This window comes from Pestalotiopsis fici (assembly GCF_000516985.1).
Source record: "Pestalotiopsis fici W106-1 unplaced genomic scaffold PFICI_Scf_7, whole genome shotgun sequence".
Lineage (NCBI taxonomy): Eukaryota > Fungi > Ascomycota > Sordariomycetes > Amphisphaeriales > Sporocadaceae > Pestalotiopsis > Pestalotiopsis fici.
The window spans coordinates 412,048-434,780 of record NW_006917097.1 but is presented as its reverse complement, the minus strand read 5'-3'; the positions used below and the strand labels follow the sequence as shown (position 1 = coordinate 434,780).

General features: G+C 49.5%; 6 protein-coding genes across 6 annotated transcripts; 3 read left to right on the top strand and 3 right to left on the bottom strand.

Annotated features, from left to right (window-relative positions):
- Nucleotides 1-107: 107 nt before the first annotated feature.
- On the top strand, nucleotides 108-2,417 carry PFICI_09770 (uncharacterized protein; the record flags this gene model as incomplete). Its single annotated transcript, XM_007838351.1, has 2 exons — nucleotides 108-1,010; nucleotides 1,107-2,417. 2 exons carry the CDS (start codon nucleotides 108-110, stop codon nucleotides 2,415-2,417), a joined length of 2,214 nt encoding a protein of 737 aa, XP_007836542.1.
- A 702-nt stretch (nucleotides 2,418-3,119) lies between these two features.
- PFICI_09769 (uncharacterized protein) lies at nucleotides 3,120-3,842 on the bottom strand (the record flags this gene model as incomplete). Its single annotated transcript, XM_007838350.1, has 2 exons — nucleotides 3,120-3,590; nucleotides 3,669-3,842. 2 exons carry the CDS (start codon nucleotides 3,840-3,842, stop codon nucleotides 3,120-3,122), a joined length of 645 nt encoding a protein of 214 aa, XP_007836541.1.
- A 3,116-nt stretch (nucleotides 3,843-6,958) lies between these two features.
- Nucleotides 6,959-8,463, top strand: PFICI_09768 (uncharacterized protein; the record flags this gene model as incomplete). The annotated part of the gene is made up of 9 exons (XM_007838349.1): nucleotides 6,959-7,011; nucleotides 7,068-7,142; nucleotides 7,302-7,735; nucleotides 7,800-7,832; nucleotides 7,885-7,916; nucleotides 7,969-8,042; nucleotides 8,096-8,166; nucleotides 8,221-8,268; nucleotides 8,411-8,463. The coding sequence occupies 9 exons, from the start codon at nucleotides 6,959-6,961 to the stop codon at nucleotides 8,461-8,463; spliced, it is 873 nt and encodes a 290-aa protein (XP_007836540.1).
- A 1,986-nt stretch (nucleotides 8,464-10,449) lies between these two features.
- PFICI_09767 (uncharacterized protein) lies at nucleotides 10,450-15,339 on the top strand (the record flags this gene model as incomplete). The annotated part of the gene is made up of 4 exons (XM_007838348.1): nucleotides 10,450-10,810; nucleotides 10,871-11,169; nucleotides 11,254-14,959; nucleotides 15,041-15,339. The coding sequence occupies 4 exons, from the start codon at nucleotides 10,450-10,452 to the stop codon at nucleotides 15,337-15,339; spliced, it is 4,665 nt and encodes a 1,554-aa protein (XP_007836539.1).
- A 738-nt stretch (nucleotides 15,340-16,077) lies between these two features.
- Nucleotides 16,078-19,012, bottom strand: PFICI_09766 (uncharacterized protein; the record flags this gene model as incomplete). The annotated part of the gene is made up of 3 exons (XM_007838347.1): nucleotides 16,078-17,583; nucleotides 17,706-18,661; nucleotides 18,718-19,012. 3 exons carry the CDS (start codon nucleotides 19,010-19,012, stop codon nucleotides 16,078-16,080), a joined length of 2,757 nt encoding a protein of 918 aa, XP_007836538.1.
- Nucleotides 19,013-20,837: 1,825 nt separating this feature from the next.
- Nucleotides 20,838-21,500, bottom strand: PFICI_09765 (uncharacterized protein; the record flags this gene model as incomplete). Its single annotated transcript, XM_007838346.1, has 1 exon — nucleotides 20,838-21,500. The coding sequence occupies one exon, from the start codon at nucleotides 21,498-21,500 to the stop codon at nucleotides 20,838-20,840; it is 663 nt and encodes a 220-aa protein (XP_007836537.1).
- Nucleotides 21,501-22,733: the final 1,233 nt, after the last annotated feature.

Below are 22,733 nucleotides of genomic sequence, written 5' to 3'. Positions count from 1 at the left end.
TTTCCCCAGGCCATTGCCTTATACAGTGCATCTACATCGATATTGATACCCAAAGTGGGCATACATATCATTACGGCCATTAGAAAGAGATCGACATCACGGTCACCATGTCTTCCTGGGTGTCCCTATGGCCCAGTGAAAGGGCGCCGGTTTGTGCCGAGCACATGCGAACAACTTGCCACGATTGCTTGCAAAGCTACAACTGCGACTCACAAGGCGAATACAGCCCCGAAGTCTGGTACGATTCAAAGGAGCCGCGTAGAACGGATATCTACTTTGGGAAACACGCGCTATTCATCCCTCAAATCGACACACATCTAGGGCTCACGGCCGGCCTGAATGCTAACAGCACGAATATCGGAAAGTTCAACGTGTTGGAGGATATCGAGTTCAACAGCAACAATCTAATCTTGCCTCCGCCCATGGCACCCGACAAAGAATGGTGTGTGGAATGTCCAAAGTGCAATCTTATGTGGATGGTTGGCGTTGAAGGGCTCTACTCGGCGGCAAGCCACCCAGCCCACCGGGTCATGAGGGATAAGCGCACTCTTGTCTGCTGGGCAGGCGTCCAGCCTCTGGGAGAGTTTGACAGACAGTCAGAAGTGGAATACCGCGCAGCCTACTACTTTGGTCATTTGTCAAAATTCAACGGTTCGACCAAAGATGACAGCCCCAACAAAGCACTGCTCACCACAATCATCGAAATGCTGCGCAAAGTTCGTTTTTCCGTGTTACCAGAACGATGTGCTTTGATTGCCGAGGCGGCCAAGAGCAACAGTGAGGTTTTCTTGGAAAAGGCACGCATCTTCCGCCTCGTCGTCATGGTTTCAGATCCCGATTTCATCGATTTCATCGTAGCCATGCGCACGTGCGTCTGGTGGAAGCCTCAGTTCCAGACTTGGAGAACCCTAGATGGGGAAATGATGGATTGCACATACAAGCTTGGCTCATACGACTTGTTGCATGAAATTGAAGAGGAGATCGAAGCCCTCTCGCAGATTGGTATCCTTGTAAGTTGTGACGCGTGAGGTCAAGCTGCAAAGCGAGAATCTGCGATTCTGTGGGGTTTTGTTCCTTCAGACCAAAACTGACGGAAAGCGAAACAGGTCAAATGGTATCCCGTCCACGAGTCGATCAATATAGCAACGAATCTCAATTTGACACAACTCAAGGGCAAAGAAGCTCTCAGACCGCAAAATTCGTCCGTTGCAATGCCCAGCAAACCGTCCAGCAAACTGCCCAGCGAACTACAGGGCAAGGTGAAAGCCGCACCCAGTGTGGCATATCCAATGGTCCTCCCCAGCGTCGAGAAGGAGACGGATTCCAGTACAGAAGCAAGAAAACCGCAGACTCCTTTCATAGACATGCCTATTTCACGAAAGAGGAAGTCCGACCCTGTTAAGAATGGCACCAGTAGCCCACCAAAGAAGACAAAATCCGAATCCATCGACTTGGACGACTTGAACGACTGGAACCGCTTCAAGCACGTGCCTATTGAAACGCTGAGGAACTTCCAAAAAGACATGAGTGAGTTAGAAGAGAAGGCAAATTCCATACCCATCCACTTTAAGCAATGGGACAGCACCATGAAGGTGCCTAGTTCACAGCCAAGGAAACCCGAAAATGCTGAAGAAGGCACCGGCAGCTCAAAAAAGAACATCCAATTCCAAAATATGGACTGGAGCAGCTTTGCCGACGAAATGCTCAACGCGAGCGGCCTCAGCCCTGAAATTACCAATAGGGCAAGGGCTGAATTCAATATTGTTAGTGCATCTACAAGTGGTCATGCGACTGCCACAAAGGGAAGCACCAGCCCTAAATTTGCCAATGTATCTATGGGCGAAGACGTTGGTGACGACGATGTAGGTGGCATTGACGACGTTGGTGGCAATGACGATGATCGCCCTAAAAGCGACTGCGATAATGACCACGATGATTGCCCCGATAGCGAGTTCGATTATGAAGACGAGGTCTCTGATGACTCTAGCTCTGAGGACTCTAGCTCTACAAGCGAGTCTGCGGCATGGTCTGAACATGTTCAAGAGCTCAGAGAACATTCAAAATGCATAGAAATTGGACGTTCAAACTCTGGAAGAGGCTCCGGCGACCTTATCGATCATGAGGTATATGAAAGGTTCTGGAGTGACATAGATGCCTATTCCCCTGCCTCGGAGTCCGTACTTTCAAAGCACCAAGCAGAGACATCTGACGATGGTTCTCGTGAAGTCCTTCCAACTCCAACTCCGACAATTGACGCCTCGCAGTTGATGCAACGGGATCTTGCGTCTCAGACTTTTACTGTCGCTGCGGTATTAGCTAAGAAGCAAGCTGCCGAGGAAGAGGACGAGATTTTCAGAGAGCAAGACAAATTTTCAAAAGAGAAAGCAGACACAGGAGACGCGGGAAAGGAGCCTTAGAATGGCCCAGCAACTCAGCAGGGAAAATTGCGCGCCGCATCCAGCAGCTCTTCAGATTCATCATTGTCAAATCTCTCCATGCTTTCGGGCATATCGCAGCGGACGCATTAATGAGCATGGACCTACTACAAAGTGGTCCTTGAGCGTCCAAACATTACTCAATGATTGTCAATCAAGTACTTGCCGTGCTTATGCTGCTGGTTTGGAGGATTTCTATAATCGGTGGATGGGAATATTGATGAATAGTACTTAGGGGTTGAAGTGAGACACTTCTGTGTCCCTACGTCTCTAAGTCTTGTCACAAACTGGGCTGCGGGCATTCAATTAATCGAGATTGGGGAACAAACACATATGCCCGCACACTTGTACTTATCCTGGCATCAGTACATTAGAGACAGCCATCAGGTAGTTTCCAGTAGGAAAATGATTCAAGAATATTTTTTTTTCAATTCTTACCAACACATATGTGTATTGCTAGTCGAAGACGGTTTCCCAAAAAGTATGCTTCTTGAACTTCATCAAACCCAGTTTTTGAATTTTGAATACCGACAGATTGAAATTGTAGGACGACCATGCAAACTTATTACGGAAAATATGTGAAGGCAAGGATATTTAAGCGTTTTAGATGGTTCAAAGACCGAGTTTGAAAGCATTGATTCACCCTTTCAGGATCCGTCCCATCCCTCATCATGGCAAAGGCTCTCACAGAAGCGACGTGATGAATTGAACGGCAGGATTCACGCTGGAGAGGTAATCGGTGTGGGCACTGGTAATGATCAGGGTTCCCTCGCAGACAAGGTCACCCGTGTTGCAGTAAATCTTGGTCTTGGAGGTGGCAATGTTGGGAATCTTGCCGCCGTCCTGGGCCTTTTGGGTGTCGCCAAAGGTGACGGCGGCGGCGATGCGGCTGACGGTGGTGGCGGTGGCGTCCTCGATGGCGCGGTGGACCATGGCGGCGCCCTGGCTGTAGCCGGCGACGACGAGCTTGGAGCTCGGGCAGGCCGAGGCCGCCGCGTTGAGCAGCGACGTCATTTCGGCGGCTTCCGTGGGCGGGCACCCGCCCGAGTTGAGGTTGCCGAGCAGGCTGGCCGAGTAGTTGATGCCCTGGGCGGCAAAGTTGGTGCCTACGGCGTTGCTGAGGGCTGTGGCGAGCTGTTGGCCTGGCATGTCTCCCTACAAAGTGAGGGATACAGGTTAGCAAGGGTGCGTATCAATGGATATGAGACAAGATAATGCACACTGCTGACTTACCAAGTTGCCATCCTGTGAGGTGCCACGAGCAAAGAAGAGAATGACTCCCTTGCAGCCTCCAGTGGTGTATTCATTGGAGGTTGTGCCGTAGGTCTTGCGCTCCAGAAGCTCGACTGGGGCCGAGGCCACAAGGCCGACCAGCAGGGTCTGGATAACGGACAGGGAGAACTTCATTTTGGCGGCGGCGGCAGCGGAAGCAGCTTGCTGAGACAGAGGCAGAGGTTAAAGACCTGAAACTTGAGACTGCTCGCGATATCTTGACTGGCCCGTGATCGTCCCAAGAAGAATCGATCAGGTTCGGATCGACGAGTGCTCATATAGTCGCTGGCATCATGCCCCTAGTGAACTTTGACCAGGTGCTTGTTGTGTTCCCACCCCATCCGTAATCTTGAATGCGGTTTGGTGTTGCAGTGACCCATGTGATTATCTTTGGTCCATCCAGACTTTTCAGGTCGCAGTGTTCCATTGCCAAGACGTCGATGGAATCTCTAGCCCAACAGGCCAAGGATTCTCACCTCTCTTTCTCCTGCCCGCGTGATGGAAGAACCTGGACATTGGATGAAAATAAGACCGACGGGTCCCCTCTTGGCTAATTCGAAGCTGTCACGTCCTTGGCAGAAACCCGTACCATACCACGACAGCAAACACCCTCACCGGATCTCCAAATCTTCAAATGGACACGGCCTTGCATTAGCCGGGTCTTGGTGGCTTGGGGAGGGAATCATATAGTCCCGCCAAAGAGAGCAGCGCACCGGGCCCATCTAAGCCCTGGCAGCGCTTGTCGGTAAGGGGGATATCGGCAACGGTACCAGACTCCGGATGGGAAGCGGGACCCCCGGTGGCTGGCAAGGCCAAGTCGTTTGTCGCCTGCCGCATTCAGGTCATTGCGCCGTGTTCTCCAATGGAAGAGAGGGGGGAAAGGGTCGTTGCCGGAGTCGCCTGTTAGACGGCCACAATATCAGGAAAGGGGAAGTTGAGTTGGCAAGCGATCATGCGGGGTGCATATGGTCAGATAAGCTTCTGGAGATCTGCCGTCGATTCCTCGCCTGGGGAACCCCCTGTCCACCTAAACTCCACCACATTTTACATTTTTGGGGTAACCTAGTTGTTGTTCCTGGCTTGAATTTTCACCACGAAAGCATGCGACGATCTGGGGGCACGTGTTGGCCCCCAGCCTATCATCGTTTTTGGAGATGCTGCGATGAAAACGTCCCATTCGGAACAAAATTCTGAGGCCTATTAATAACCTTAAAAGGTTTGCCGAGGTCGCACTGCAATTGTCAGATGATTTTGAGCCTAGATGGAGAATTGGGTGTTGCAGTAGGCGGCGGCAATTTGATGCCGTCCATAAAGAATTACTACCATGGGGCCCTCAGATGCTTGAGTGAAGGGGAGAAGAAAACCAATAATGAGACCTGTCAAGCTGCAAAGATTGCCTGAATGGGACTCGTGGTTCATTCTTGTCGCCATGTGCCCATCTTGGCGGACCGGAATCAATACTTCAGGCGCGTAGAGCCAGGAACGAATGTCACGGCGGAGAATTGAATTGGAGATTTCCCTGTCTGTTCAGCTGCGTTAGTGGCTATTGGCGGGATATTCAAGGCCTTGGCTCTAGGCCAGGCATCGTGAGGCTTTTGGGGTCCAGTTTCCCCATGCTCAGCTCAGCTCAGTTTAGAAAACACAAGTGGCATCACGGATGAAGCGGAACACATGATGCGGCTCTTGTGTTAGGGTCGGTTTTGTTGACCAAAGTGGCAATCACATCATCAATAAAATGTACACATATTTCTGGCTGATAGGTTAGATGCTTGTGCTGCTCACGAGTGCTGCAGAGTGAGTGTCCAGCTCTTTGCCCACGACGATAGAAGCGCGTACTCACTTTACCCGAGGAAAATGATCAAACATTGGGTGGCTGGTCATTGTATCTCTTTTGGTTTACGTAAAATCAGCAGTCAGCTTCGTAGTTCGGGACCAAGCTCTCTTTCGATGATCGTGGGCGTACGTGTGTTGCTTGGGTAGGCCACTCACAACTGTTCAACTTGACTGTATTTTCGTGGAGACAAACATTTTTGAAGGTATGTGTGCGAAAATTGGCCGTATTATCTTTCTTTTCCCGATGCTTCTGCATTGTCATACTGTCCACCGACAGATACACCCAACTCTGTTGTAACGCAACTGAGTACCAAATGATGTTTGAAGGCGATTTTCCCCTCGGCGATGCCCTGAGAGACGACGAACATCGGCACGTCTTGACCTTGGTCGATTAACTGGATGTAGCAGCAATCTGCAGGCTCACGAATGAACAATGAATATTGTCGGCGGCTGAGCGACTATTAGGCCATGTACTCTCCTGGCCAATCAGCGAAAGTCGGCTTCAGTAGTTGTAAAATTGCTGGGTTGCTCATCATGCCGGCGGGCTAGATCCAACGGGTTAGAGTAACCTTAAAATGCTACTAGGCTTCGCTAGGCAGTGCTGCAAAAGGCTTCGCCGCGCGCTGCACTGATTGCAATGGAGGCAGCAGAGGTCGGGAAGCGCATCTCGAAAAGAATGCAAACAACAAAGGCTCTTTACAGGTCTCGACCCTACGAAGGAGGAAAAAAAGAAGAAGAAGAAGGCAGACTGTGTCAACAATTTGGTGCAGATGATGCCACCTGGGCAGAGCAGGCAGCGGGTCTGATTTACAATGTTGGTATCGGTTGCCAGTCAACAGCTCAGCCGCCAATGCTGTTTTTGCCGAACTGAATGTCTTACAGTGCTCGTTAGAAGCAACTTTGGAAAGCTTGCTGGAGACTGAACAGGAAATGGAGTCAGTGTGATCTGTCTGACGTGCTCTCACAAGTGGGCGTGACGAATAGTGTTAAACAGAGGGGGAAACATGGAGGATTTCTTATCCAGTGTTATTTTTTATGTCTTTTTATCTGAAGGAGCATTGGTACATATGTAGGTATATTTGTTTGCGCATCAATTGATGCTCTATGCAGCGGAGCAAAATGCCCGGGCTGTTTCTGTCACACATATTAAAGCTGCAGCGCATTTGCGGAAAAGTGGGTCGGACGGGCTGCTGGGACAGACAACTATGACGACATAATTCTGGAAGCTCGCAATGTTGATTCACACGACCACACAACAAAGAAACAGCTTGAAGCTGGGCTTGGATTTGTTGTCTTTTGCTTCTTTCAACATACCTTGAGCTTTTTGATTAAGATATCATCTTTTTGCTTCCAGATTTGCTTGCCAAAAACTTGCTATTCAGATATTGTGAACGAACCAAGTAAACACAGCTCCAGTCATGTCCTCTTCGGGTATCGTGGGCCACGTTCAGGCCAAGGCTCAAGAGGTCGCGTGAGTCGCCCTCTGGACTATCCCCTTCAATCGCACGACTAATCGTTCCTATCCAGCAAAGAAGATTATGACAAGGCAAGAGCTCTGGCTGCCGATGCGGCTCGAAGCGGCGCTTTTCTGTATCCGCTGAGGTGAGCTTCTCCGAATACTACCACCTAGATACACTCCATACAATCTCAAGACGTAGCGCCATGGTGGTGTCCCTGGGTACTGCATAATCTCGCGAATTGCCTGGGAGAAGATGTCATGGGATCCCCCCGATAGTGACTGCTCGAGCTAACCATGATCAGGGGTATCGTCTACTTCCTCTCCCACCGTTCCCTGTGGAAGCCGTTCGCGTCCCGCATCATACCGACACTGAGTTTGTCCATTGCCGTTATTAGCGGCATGTTCTTCTTCACCTATCTCCCGCAGCTCGCTATTCTGGTCTTCGTCAACGGTCCTCTGGCCGTTCTGACTACGGTCCTGCTCATCTTGAACGAGAGCTCAACCATCGTCTCGCTGATTTCGCGCAACTTTTTCCTCCAGGATGCGCTTCTCGATACCTTTGACGGAGTCTTGGTTGCTCGGAATGCTACTGGTATCGTGAGCGAGGGTCGTGAGTTGAAGTCGGGCAGAGACCCAATGGAACGACTTGGCAAGATTCTCAAGAGTCCATTCCAGAAGTACAGCCCCAAGGCACTGATTCGATACATCATGTATCTACCTCTCAACTTCATTCCTGGTAAGAGCCCAAAGTACATTCCTTCTAATCTCCCAGATTATCTAAACAAGATTGTGAATACTAGTTGTTGGTACCATCATCTTCATTGTCCTTCAAGGTGAGTGACGCTCAACGCTTTGGGGGTAAACTTGGACTTACACGCCCATCAGGCCGAACCCGTGGAAGAAGTGTGCATGATCGTGTAAGTTGGACCCCATACTTCTCTATTCTTGGCTCTGATTGGTTCACCATAGTACTTCCAACTCAAGAAGTGGTCTGCACACCGGCGCGCAGATTGGTTTGAGAGGCATACCGGAGCATACGCATCGTAAGTACTTGTGGTATGTAGTGCTGTGATCTTCTATTAACGAAAGATTCAAGCTTTGGAACTGTGGCCACACTGCTCGAAATGATTCCTTTCGCCTCAATGTTCTTTGCTTTCACCAATACCGGTATGTATCACTCTGACACATCTGACTTGACTGGCATACTAAGATTTGACGCAGTGGGTGCTGCACTTTGGGCGGCTGACATCGAGTCCAAGGAATCCCAAAGTAAGTGAATGTTGCATCTTTATCGCTCAGATCTTGAACATACAGGGGTCACACTTGACATTACCTGCCAACAAGGATCTTGATCTTCCATCTACTAGTGCTGTCAAGTTTCAGACGCTAAGATTCATCTCAAATTTTACAGTGGACGATAGCACGGCCCCAGAGCTCCGAGAAGCAGCCAGGAAAGCCGAGTAGGAGTCGCACAGGATGTGCAACACAAGATATGCGGCAGGCCGATCTTCCCGAGATGACTTGATCGAGATTCTGCAGAGAAGCCACTGAGTAACTTTGGCCTAGCTTCAGTTCTTGCCCCAAATTGGATGCACCAATTGAATACCTCAAGTTCTTTCATGGATACACACTTTAATATATCGAATAGCACGATGCACTGGACACTGTCCTGGGCGCCGTTGAACTTTGACTGCTTTTGACGTGACGTGACGTGCCATATATTGTTATGCGCAACCATCATATTCGGCTCGAGTTGCATGAGAATACCAATCAAGTAAATGTCATTCAGCCAATGGCGCCTTCACGCCGTTTCCTCCGTGATCTGAAACCTCATCTAGCTACGTCCAACGACTTGGTGGGAACTTGGGGTGAACTGTCCTACGTAGATTGCCGGTGGTACTCTCGGTACGATCCTCGTATTCGAGACCAAGACTAAGAATTATATTCAAGTCGTGATTGCTTCCTTAATAGTTCCTGATTTCGTACACTACATAGTACAAAAACGGATTCACAGAAAGAGCTGCAAACATCGTTCAGTGTCTCTGGGCACCCAACTTTGCGTTGGGAAAAAGGTTCTAGCAAAGAGTGCGCTATGAATTATTCCCTGAACGTGCCAATTGATGCCCATAGAATGTATGCATGCAAGTGCTTTCCCCACTACTTACTCCTCACTATTCAACAGGCAACGGTGTCGGTCTCGAGGTGATTTGTTCCACCTACCATTGGACAACAAGTTTGCTCCATGTTACTATTTGGTTCATGCAAACAAGAATAATCCCCTGGGCCATATTGGCACGAATGATCACAGCTTGACCGTCTGAAGTGGGATAGATATTGACCAACAAAAGAAGATGAAGGGTCTCGGTTGATGGTCTCGTTGATCTCGGTCTTATGTCACTTGGATTTGTTTTGGAAACACAGTATCCCTTTGACCGTTGCGGATTGGAATTCCTACTCCCAATTCGCAGTCTCTATCAACACGATCGAAGGGGTATAAGACATAAGAGTTTCTCTTTCGTATCATTCCAACTTGAATCAAACCACAACGCTTACGTGCTGTCTGAGAAGCAGCAACATCAAGGCAACATGGGCCAGACTGCTATCAATGAACATGCCAAGTCTCTACAGATTGCCCGGAATCTCCAGTATTGGTCGTGTTGTAGGAGACGCGCGTCGACTATCTCATGCCAGAGGTCGATCGCTGATTATTGGCCTTGGTAATCTCCAAGCATCACCAATGCGGCTATCCCGTGTTCGGTAGATGACAGGTCCCAGGGTCCAAAGATCTCAGGTACACACCCGATGTCAAACGGTTCTGCACACACATCAGACGTATGTCAAGTCTGACTTCCTCACCTCGGGTTGTACCACCCCAAGACTGTATATCTGGCTCATGTATATTCGGTGTCCACCTCGTTCTAGCCATCCTGACGTGGCTCAATGGAAATAGCCTGGTGAGCAACTTGACTTGTAACCCTCTTCGGGCCTCAGTTGGTTGTGTCTAGAAACAATTTGAAAAGAAAGCCACAAGCTAGTGTAGCAGTTCCTCAATGGGAGATGATTCCTCTAAAACACCCATAAAACACTTTACGAACTTTAGACGCGTCTCAAGTTCACGACGCAAACGCGCTCCCTCTTTCGACCTTTTATTCTAGGGCTTCTCTCAAGTCAAACGCCGACGAGATCTTCCTTTCAAACTTTTGGTCAATCCCATTCAAAGTGGTATTTTCAACGCCTTTGGTCCAAAAACCAAAGGACTTACATCGTCATCATTTTCACTCCTTGTCTTCGTCGTCGCACCCTGGCTTGCGGTTGACGACGTCTCGTTCTTTCAGCCTCCCTTGATGACGGTTGGCTTCAATTGTTGGAAATCACTCCACTTCCGTCCCCATCTGTCTATTTCTTTGTAGTTGTCACTTTTCCAGCCAAGATCGTTCGAGAAGAGCCAGCATGAGAGCTCTTTTCGTCACTGCCGACATCTTGTCGGTAGTCCTCCTCTTGGGTTCCATCTCGAGCGTCTTCGCCTTTGCTGACTGGCACGAGGTTGTCTTTGGGTCAGACGTCTCTGATGGCCATGTGGTCGAGGAACCCCATGGCGCTCCCATGGCTGCTCGCGATGTTCACGAGTTCGCTGATTCTAACTATCCTCCCTATGGTCGTCCGCCTCCGTCTCCTGTTCTGTCCACAACGTCCTCGGTCTCTTCCAATGCCAGCTTGACTTTAACCATCTCATCTTCGTCTACATCGGGCTCTATCTCGACTGAATCTGGATCGTCCTCAAGCTCAGGTACTGGATCTGTCATGACCACTGGTAAGATTTGCCTCAAGATGGAACCCGAAAAGGAAAAAGATTCACGCTAAATATGAACAGATTCTTTAGTCACTGACACGACTACCGGCGAGCAAACAAGTGCTGAGACTTCTTCAACTTCAGGAACCAGTGTATTGCTCACTTCAACCAGCTCGGATGCACTCACTGCAACATCGTCGGATGTCAGCCAAACCACTGGTACTCAGTCTACGTCCAATTCTCAGTCCACCGGTAGTACCGTCTCTTCGATGACCATTGCCTCAAGCGTAGAGTCCACTAGTACCAGCTCGCCTATAGCTGAAAGCTCTACTGGCGTATCGTCTGGTACATCATCGGTGAGCTCGTCAATTGTCTCATCTGTGAGTTTCCCTGTTCTAGTCCACCCCTAATGCCACTCTGGTGACACAAACCATGACCACTGGACTTAGAACTAACATCTCCAGACATCCGAGACGGAGTCGTCTACAATCACGTCTACCAGCACTTCAGGAACTGCGTCTACGCCTAGTGTATCAGATGGTGCTGAAGGTGGACCCATCGCCCAAACCATTCCTCCACAGACGTCTATCATCACGTCTGTTTCGTTGGGCCAGACATATGTTAGCACTACAATCCGTCCTGGTACAACTATATATGCTTCGAGTGTGGCTGCCATCACGGCAAGTGGAACTTCCTTGTCGAGTTCATCTCCGTCGTCAACTGCATCAGGGTCGACTTCATACTCGAATTCATTGAGTCCGTCAATCTCGTCTAGCACGAAGAGTCCTTCATCGTCACTTACAGAGACAACGTCATTGAGCGGCACCAGCAGCTATGGATACAACTCCACAGCATCTCAGACTGTCCCATCCAGCATCAATTCGACAGGTTCACCTATCACTGCATCTGCTACCGATGATTCTACCGCTGAGAGCACGCAGTCGCTATCCACTGATAGCACTGGTTCCGCGACCACTGTCCCGTCTGAATCAACTACATCGTCGGAAGCATCTAGTTCTTCTACAGAAACGTATATTTCTAGTACTTCAGGATCATCGACTAGTGCGTCATCGCAGGTCAGCGAGACTTCAGATTCTTCCATCACTGCCACGTCTAGTAGCTCCGAGACTGGTAGTATCCCGGTGACTACAAGTGAACAGAGTTCGACTTCGACTGACACAAGTACAAGTGAGTCAATTGCAACTACGGTGACCAGTTCTGCAACTGCTCTTGGGACTTCATCCAGCGTCCCTTTCCCCGTTTCGAACAGTACATCTTTGCTTGGCACAAGTGTCACATCGTTGACCTCAACTTCCGAGACGAGGAACCTGACTGTCACTCCTTTCCTGTCAACATTGAGGACAACTCGTACCACTTCTTCTTCCACAACTGAAACGACTGGTAATGCAACCATTTTGACAAGTGAGCCGGCGACAGGGAGTCTGACCGTGACAACAACCCCTCGACACAGCCCCTCGGTTACCAACAGCACGACTGCATCGCCGTCCAATGTCACCATCTCTCAGCATGTTTCAGTAATCACCGTGGTCTCCACAATAACCAGTGGTGGTATAGTGGCGACTTCGATCCCAACTACAATCAATGGCACAGCGACAGAGATATCTACAACTACGACAGTACCTGCTGCTATCACTACTGAAACTAGCATCACGACTTCAACTGGTAACGTCACTATTGTAACTTCTGGAACGGAAACTTCTTTGAGCAGTCAGTCAACCTCAAACTCTGAGACTACCGTTCCCGCAAGCCAAAGCGATCTTTCCTCTTCGGTCCCCTTCCCGGCATCAAATGCCTCGAGCACTGGCGCAGCCACTGGCTCTGGCTCTATACCTGCGTCAGTGACTGAGAGTACTTCCCTGATCATCACTACCAGCGAGCCAGGTTCACCAGCTGGTCAAGGAATGTCGACAGTCATAACAACCTTGACCACTCTGTCATCTACTTCGGTGGATGCAACCGGTCAGCCAACGATCATCACCATCTTGAGTACCGTAGTGCTCACCTCGGTGGGTGCGAGTAGTTCAGATCAGTCAACGACTGCTTCCAGTGGTTCCTCATTTCAAGAGTCTACAACTGGTCCAAGTATATCTGGGAGCACGACCGTTCCTTTTCCTGCCTCGAACTCCACCTTTTCAGGAGGTCCCACAGGTACCGGTCTCAGCTCCCAAGCCACAGGCGAACCTACATCATCCAGTTCGACGGGAGCTGGTCCAAATGTCACATCGTCATCAGTCTCTAGCGAATACTTGAGTTCTATCACAAGCAGTATATCTGGATCTTTAGTTACTTCCACGTCTTCTGGTATCAGTTCATCGCAAGCTCCCACAACGGACACGGCAGAATCTTCTGGTAGCTCCACCAGCACTACAGTGGCACCGAGTTCAACAACTGGTTCCGATGTATCAACAACTTCAGCATCCTCATTGTCCAATAGTATCTCAGGTGTGACAACCAATTCGGTCATGGGTACCTCGACGCCGCCATTCCCAGCTGGTAACAGTACAACTACCTCATATGGTCCGTCGGCCAGTGGCAGCAGCGGAGTTGGAACCATCATCGTGACGTCGACCATTTCAGGAACCGCAAATGCAACTTCATACACTTCTGTGCAAGCAAGCGGCAGCCTCACTTCGACAACTAGTGTGACGCGCAGTTCCTCTGGCACATCAACGAGTTCGCCAACAGTCACAGAGACACCCACCTCGAGTACTAGCCAGCCTTCGGGCAGTGAGACTAGTACCATCACTACTGAGTCGGAGACGTCGGGTATTTTGACGACATCAACAAGCCCGAGTTTAACTACTGGACCTGTATCCTTGAGTAGCAGCACTGAAACTCTTGAAACTTCCAGTCTTCCCTCCTCTGACTTGGTGCCGCCCACGGGTCCTGGTCCCGTCAGTGTGACGACGCCACTTCCTCTGCCGCTTACGAACAGTTCTTCTGGCCTGTCGACGCCTTTGACCAGCTCAACGGTCCCTAGCATTGGGACCCCTCCCAGTTTTACAGGTACGGAAAGCGTGACCTCATCGACAAGTGGCATCTCTACCATCCCCGCTACTCCACCCAGCAATAGCATCATTGTCACGGTCATCACCATGACCTTGAGTGGACCTGGGGGTGCTGCAATATCGACCCTCACGACGTCTGAAACGTTATATTTGGGCATCACATCCGAGCAGACGCCACTCTCTGCTACCAGCACTGTCTCGGTCTCTGCGAATACAACCATGGCTTTGAGCACTTGGACAGAGCTCACAACAGTTTCTGAGTCTACTTCACGCGGGACAAGTTCATATGGCGCAAGCACAAGTGCAAGTACAGAGGAGAGTCAGACAACGCCAACAAGCGGAACAAGCGCAACCATCTCTGTAACGACAACCAGTTCTGTCTCGTCGACTGGCTCTACCACAGAGACCTCGGGTACAGGCGAAGCTGCATCTGGCACGTCTGCATCGACAACTGAAGGCCTAAGCATCATCAGCTCCACGATGAGTGCATTCGAAACGCTGTCTGAACCTTCTTCATCAACGTCGGGAGCAAGTACTGCAACCGCCACGTCCTCCACTGCGACTTCTTCGAATTTGTCGGAAACGACTTCTGGCCACACCCCAACGCCGCAGCCAGCAATTGTTTCGAGCTTTACAGTCAATGGAACCATGGTGATTACTACCGTCACACAAAGTATAGCATCATCAACCTCGTTGGAGACCACCATCAGCTCCAATAGCTCTACTGGAACAACCGAGACCAGTATTGCGGCAGAGTCAACCACGACAACAAACACATTGTCGAGTTTGACATCTCCCACCAGCCTGACACAATCCGCAACAACGTCGACAAGCAGCAGTATCAGCCTTAACGGTACCCAGACTCAGACCACCGTCTCTACCACCACCTTGTCAAGCTCTACCATCTCGTATGGAAACTCGTCCACATCTTCAACCACCTGCACCGATGAGTACTCCTCCACGACCGAGACGTCGACTTGCACCGAAAGTGAGACGACGACTTGGTCCACAGACACCACGTGCACGGATACCACGACCGACTTGACTGGCTCCGTCACCACCATGCAGGTCACGACTACCACTGGCACGAGCTATGCAGGTAATAGCACGCTAAGCACGACATCTGATTCATCTTCTTCTGGTATGTCATTCAACCCCTATTCTGTGCAAGTCCTGAAATGATGACACTCGAGCTAACCATACTCTGAAAACATAGTTACAGCATCCTCCATCACCGGAACCAGTTCCCCAACAACATTCCTGACCTCGACCACCGAATCTGGCAACACCACCACCAGTGGCAGCACGACCGAAACCAGCCAATCGTCCTCGATCCTGTCAAGCACGACCACCCCGCCGGTGCTGCCACCAACGACGCCCGCCAACCTCCATCGCCAGCACCCCGCTCAGCCCGGCGGCGATGGTGACAATAAACCCTCTGCAGGCTTCGTCAGGGGTCGCTCCAGTTTCTTTGACTACTTGTTCCGCTCCGAGCATTCCGAGATGCGTCAAGACGAGTAGAGGTACCTGTCTCCGCAAGACTCTTCTGGTTTTCTTTTTCTGCTTGTTTGTTTTTGCCGATTTGGAATCATTGCCGCTGTCGGCTGTTGGACCTTTCCTGATCTGGAATGTTGTCAACCTTTTGCTGCATGTAGCAACACGTCCCACGAGTCATACTTGCCATGGCCAAGGCTGAAGAACGGCTCTTTTTTTTGTCGGTAGAAACGCATCTGGATTGCTGTACTCGAGGACATGGTAAATGTATAGGATTACTCAGGTAGCCGCATAATTGAGAATGTTGTTGGTTTACTCACGCATAGCGCATTACTATCGTAGACTTGCGCTCGGTTTCATGGTACGACTAACAAAGCAGGTGTACATCACATGGCAGAGCGTTGGCAATGATTCCATTAGCTTCTTGTTTTTTTTTTCAACCTTGGAACTTGCATTTATTATTAGATCATCATGTGCTGACTGAAAAGAGCAAAGGTTATTATTGCCTTCTTGTTTCTTTGAAAACTCCAGCGCATGTTTGTTCCGTGTAGCTCTGCTGAAAGGAGAGCATCCCATTAGGTCCTTGCGTCTAGCTTCGTATAGCCTTGTCTAATCTTTGCGGGCGATCATGTATTCTCGTCTCATCGTCATATCGTCATTCTTGAACAAGGTCATATGCTTGTCCCCTGAATTCATGAGCTACACAATGGTGAGCGGAACTTCAGGTATCGCAACAGCCACAATAGTAGCATGTCACTGGTGTGTTTAAAAAGCCTCAGACTTTTCAGCTCCATTGATATTGGGTTCTGGTTTTGTTTCATCCTCTGTTTGGGCAATTTTCACCGTATCTTCTGATGCTGTCGTTGGCCGACTTTCAGGGATAGGTATCTCAGCAGCTCTCAGGCTTGCGACTGATACCTGCTTTTTCAAGACTCCGGTCACGTTTGTAGTCGAGTGATCTGGGGTATGACCTCCACTCAACCGATTGGCCAGCGCCGTGCCCGGCCGCTCCAGCTCTGTCCATGGTGTGAAGTCTCTCGAGCTCCAAGAAGCACGATGTCCACGGGCGGCGCGTGGCAAGCTACTGACTGAATGCCGCGAACTAACACTATTTGTGCGGCTGGTTCGGTTGATAGGCCGGGGGCTGAACGTAGAATGTACTCCAGCGTGTGGCTCCAAATCCGGGAAGTAGTCGTCGTACTCGTCTTCAATCTTTGAAATGCGTCGAACATTGGCCACGGAGAAGTTAGGTTCTGCTGGCGGTACCTTCACTTCACTCTCGGATGAGCTTCTCTTGGACCTAGTCCTTTCCTCCAGAGGTGCTCTCTTATCCAAAGCTTTTGCTTCTATATGCTCAAAGTATCTGATCCTAATACCCTCGAGTCGCTCAGATGGAAAGTATTCACGATTTCTTGTGAGCGACATCCAGGAGGAGATGCCACTCAAAACAATCATGATCAAAAGAGCAATTACTAGAAGGGCTTGGATCACAATGATGACAACGCCAACAACGGTTGCCGAGATACGATCGAGGTTGAAGTCGGGCAAGAAGGCGACGGAAAGACCTGTTGTGACGACTTTACTGATCCCCAACAACCAGACGGCAATCACAGTATTTCGCTGTCCTTCGTATGGGCTGATGGTCGCAATAACGACAAGAGATATAATGTCGACAATGAAAAGGCCAAAGACTTGTGCAATTGGATTAGTTGTTGCTCCGCCAATAAAGCATGCTCGAACGAACTGGTAGGCCATCCAAAAGATGAAGTACCACCATCGCGATAAGCGGTAGCGTGCAAAGAGCCAACCAAAGCGTCTGATATACGGCTGATCTTGATGGACTCTTGTTCTGTCGGGTTGATCATCGACAAAGTGCCAGCGCACAAATGGGATTGAACCCAGTGGCCTTTGCGAAAACTCCTGTTCTCGTAACTGGCTCATTCGAATCGGCACGAACCATGGTACGCAGCCCAAAATGTGACCACGATGAAACTGGATGCGATCCGGTTCCATGGCAAATTTTCCAAATCGTAGACGAGAACGCAATGCGTATGCACCGATTCCACCAAGGCCCAATGTGAAGGCTGCAAATACAATCGCTGCAATGACAGTGGGACCTATTCTTCCAGCGTGATTGAATTGAAACATTGCCAGGACACACATGGTGAAGAAGGATATGAATGCAACTCGTAGTAGTGACGTAGTGACATAGCCTTTCCAGTGACCTCGAAAGTATACGAGGCGGTCCTCTTTGATCCATTTCAACCTGGCCTAAACACCTATTAGTCAAATAACTCCTTGACTCGTTTTCTGTCGATAATTATCACGACAATCATGATACAGTGCGTGGAAGGATTGTTTGAAACTATGACGATGAAGAAAAGTGCACTTACCAAAGCCTCAAGGGAAATTTTGAGCAACACTACGGCGAAAGCCACGGCAACAAGCGCAATTAGCAGCCACACAAAGCTGATCATGAATGCGTCAGGAGAGGGGATTCTGAGCTCGGATAGAGTTCCGGCGAACCCACTCCAATCTCCGGGGATAGGCATTCCAGGCTTGACCGGGTCGCCATTCCAATTGTAATCGTAAGGGTCGCTTGCGTTGAATGGTTGGCGCTTCATCAGTTGGACGCTCCGTCCTACGAGTTCGTGGGATCGTTTACGGAGACTGCCCAGCACATCGGCCACTGGCGATCGGCCGTAAATTTGTTGAGCCAATCCACCCCCATTATTGTTGATAATGGTCGAACCTGCACCCCCAACTTGGCTTGCGTTACCGTTCACGCCAGCAAAAGAATCGATGGAGTGTAGCATGCCCGCCGTTGGTATAAGACCTGCTGCCCAAGCAAAATTGGACCACCAAGCGGATAACACACTGGGCCAGTTTAATGACAGAGCCCCCGAGAAGAAAACTGACTGGAACGTTTCGAACACAACTAGAACCGAAAACGAATGTGCGTAGTGAGTCCTCATGTGAGGTATGCTCACACCGTACGCGGCAGTCGCAAAAGAGGCGGCCAGAGCGGTAGCTGTGAAGACGGCGAGAATGGAGCTGATGGCCTTTGGGTGAGAAAAGGTTGCACCATTTCTCATGACAGCTTGGAAGCATCCAATTTCAGTCTGACTCGAATTTGAGAGTAGCTGCAGTCGAAAATAGCCCTCGAAGTCGGGTATCTCATAGGCAATCTGGGGAATGCCTGACATCTGCTGTTGTCCAACCTGAAAGAGGGCGAAGGCGGTGATAGGAACAGTGGCGTTCATGGGGCACAAGCTGTAAATGTTGACGAGGCATGGATCAAACGTCATGGTGAACCTCGTTTGGCCGTATGCTTCTACGGAAATATACACTGTAACTCTGATTAGCTTCCCATGCTGGGTCCAGAAATTGCAAGTTGATGCCTACTCATTAATGCTTCGCTCTTCAGGCTGGTTGTGCCATCGAGGTGGAACAAGATGGTAGAATTGTCATAATAAAAGGCTGCATCGAACTTTGTCACATTAAGCAAGCTCTGTCCGCCTAAACAATCACCAAAGTCGCCAGTGTAGAGCGCAGGCGTGCGGTCGACCGCCAACGAGGTTGTGACTCCATCGAGAGATGTACCGGAGATGTAGGTGGACTCTCTGGCGTGGGTTGTCGCGGTGAGGAAGGACCCGAGCACAAGTGCCACTGCCCCCAACCGGCAGAGGGGCGGTGGCATCTTGGGCGCCGTGGTACGAATAAGTGACGTTGTGATCTCGAGAGTACTGTAAGGTGTCTGGTCTGGTATGATCGGAAAGCTGGGAGGTTATAGTCGAGCTGAGCACGGACGGCGTCGCAACAATGGGCACATCCTAGTGTACCTGGTAGATACCGGTAGATCCTCCCGAGGGTGCGCTTTTAGTGCTGGAGACGACGATCCAGATGGTCGGTGCGAGTACTGATCGCTACGATGATCCGTGATAGTTGAACATGGCATTCAAAAGTGTTGGAGGAGAAAAGACGACCAGAAATTATCCGGCAAGGCAAGCTTCCTTCCCAGCGGTTGATTCGGAAGGGCGCCGACGCAGTCCCAGACCTGGAATCTCGGTTTTGAGGGGTGTGTTGCGCACAGTTGTATTCGTGCGACGGGTTATCAATCAAGGTGGCGACGGACCCTTGGAGGTGAGTGAAATCGAAGAGACGTGAGCGCTGGCACCATTAAACATTAGAATTCGCACCAGGAAGATTTCTCGTTTGTTCGGAAACGAATGACCAAAGGGTGATGATGTTGGTATTGCAAAAGAAAGAAGGGAAAAAAAAAGTTGGAATGGTGAATACGAAGTGATTGTCGATGCAACCGGCGACAAGAAAGTACATACATCTATCTGCCTAACAATCACCACAACAAACGTGCCAAACGAGCGTTGAAGCGCGGCCGCCCCCCTGTTCTCGATGTCGCCGTTCTTGCTTAGCGAGCCAACTTGACCCCTGTCAGCACTTGATACCCTGCTGTTTGCCCATGCACAGCAGATCCGACTTGCCAACCTCTCCCAAGCAGAACAAACAGCACTGGCAACTCTGGCAGCCGAGGCACCCTTGCCTGCTTGCCCGATAAAGAAGAGGCCTTTTCTGGGACTGGATTTTGGGGGGTCGCGACAATGACACAGGCCACTAAGAAGCTTATCATCAATTGATTGGCAGTTTCCCTGCATTTCCAGGTACCAATACGCCCGGGTCCAAAGGGTCCATTTCCTGCAAAGGTCAAGACGTGCGGCAACCGGCGGCCGTGATAGGGTTGGGAGCTCTGAAAGATCTCGTATTGAAGCAGCCCGAGCTCACTCCAGTCAAAGACAATTGGATGCTTGTATGCATTCACAGATGGGACAGTGACTATGCAATTGACATCCGACATGGTATTTCAATGTAGACGCTACTTGACTGATGGACAATGGCATCAAAGAAAGGATTTACCCGACGACCAGCCACTCATTCATTCTGCGGCTTTTGTTTTCAACCTTCGCTAAAACGTGCCATCATTTTGTTAAATGTTTGCAGCTCAATGCGGCGTCGTGCTGCATGACCATGCGCTGGATTACATAAGAACAGCTGGATTTCGCCGTCAGACTGGTTACCTAATTTTATCAAATGTGCCTGTAGTAACGAATGAGATGTAGCATACATTGAGACATGCTCTATCATGTATGTATGCCTCGTCTTTTATCGATCCGGACACTGACAATGAGGTGCAGCCACATCTCAGCATTGCTCGAGCAATGGAACAGCCCCCTCGCGAAGGTCGCTGTCAACATCACGTAAATATCCGGGTCGGTTTAGTACTCACCTCAGCAAACAAGTGTACATACTCTTCTGGTAAAACGAACGCTTGATGGAGTTCTGGAGCAGGTCCAAACTGTCTACTGTCACTGATATAATAACATATGTGGCTCAATATACAAGGTTCAGATTTCAATTGTTATACGAATAAGTCAATTTTATGGGATTGAGATACAGACCTACCTAGTTATTTCCCCCACCTACGTGTCAGTGCTGGGACATTGGACTTACTACTTACCTTTACCTTTGTTGTCTGACGTATGTTCATCTTGATCGAGCTGATATGATAGTCTGTTAGCATCGTTAATGTTCTCCGGAGTGCCTCTTTCGTCAAGCAGCTGTCCAAATGTAGCCAGCTCAGGCGACCACTTACACACATCATTAATGATGGAGTGGTAAAGTGCATTCCATGGTAGCCCATGGCCTCCATTCTTGTCCACCAGTTCTCGACGCTTTGCTCGGTCCGTTAGAACAGCAAAGTAAGCGTGTGTCATCTCATGGATGAGAGTAGAAATCATCTCCGAGGGCGTAATGCGCTCTCCGTTACTGCCTGAGTGTCTGTACATGTAAATACCTCCACCAATATACAAACCTGCCAGGTCACTCGCCGTTGGGCCTTGGTTGTAGATGGACAACTGAACTGCATGCTCTGATAGGCTTCGTTGGAAGTAGTAATAATCAAGGATGATGAACATTTTCCTCAGCAGCACGTCGGCATCAAGCTCGTCCCTTTGCTTGAATAGGCCTACGAAATCGCCGATAAGTCGTTCGCGCAGGGAACCAGGGACTTCAGACTTGGTGAAAAGCATCGTGGTTGTTTGTTGAAGGAGCTCGTTGGGATCCCGCGAGAGAGGCTTTCGGGGCCCCATCGGTGTGTTCAAGTAAGAGTCCATTTTGCAAGGATGATATCTCAGTAACCAGACTGATTTTGTTCAAAATTATCTCCTTCAAAGAAACCAAGATGCTGCTCAGTGTTCACCAGTTGAATCAATCTCGATTTCCTGTATCGATGAATAGATGAATGGAATAGATGTCATCAGGATGGCGATGAGAATGCCCATATATAATGGGTCTCTCCACTTTACGTTTCGACAACTGGGGACATAATAACAAAGGAAGTCGCCCCTTTGAATAATCCATTGTGTTCAACTCGGGACACACAAAGAAGACATCAATATTGTCAGCAGAATGACAAAAAGTTGTTCTATCAACAACCCATTCTCTAGAAACGCATGTCTTGTATGCCGCTGGCCGCTTTGTAGTACAAAGACAAATGACAAATACTCTGTACACAGTCGTTGCAATCCCTTTGCTGAATATGCAAAAGCAATCAGACTGATGTTGAATGGGTCGTAATTTTTGCAAAGCCCGAGTTATACCCACTATCCGGCGCAGCCGACTTCTATACCACGTTGGACATGAACACATGGTGGAAATTATGCTCCCGTCAAGTTGCCGCCTGAGATGACAGAACGTTTGGGCCGCCATAGCCACACATTCCGTTTCCACGTGGTATATGAATCTCAAAAATTGGTTCACATTACGAAATGATTACAGCCTTTACTGCTCGATTCGCGAATAGAGATACAGGACACGGCTACATCGGTGAAGTGCATGTGTTGTACTGGGTATTTCTGCCATGGACTGAGTCGTATCATGCATATGTATGCGATGCCATGCATGTACACCTACCTACATGCGATGCCACCATGTTCCGCTGTCTCTTGGGCTTCATATCGGAGAGCCATGAACAATCACAAAATAACGAAGCATAGTATGTAAATAGTAGACGACGATTGTAATTTATGGCTTCGTGAAAGTAGATCATTGGGCTGTTTTATATCGATGTGCGACCGGCCCGCAAGTGGTGACCACTGACAGATGGATATTCTAAGAATAGCTTGTATCAATGCCCGATTTTGTTCTCTGGTGATCATTTCTCAAATGAGTCAGGCTTCGGTAGGCACATGATTCAGTCAGTAATGAGTGCCACAGAGCCCGACATGATTATTCTGGCAATCCCGTCCAAATGACTGGGGCCCCTCAAAAGCTTTTTTCAATTTTTTTTTTTCCTCCTTCTCTCTTTTGCCAGGTCAGGGCCTGACTGGACCCGCACGTAGACTGCG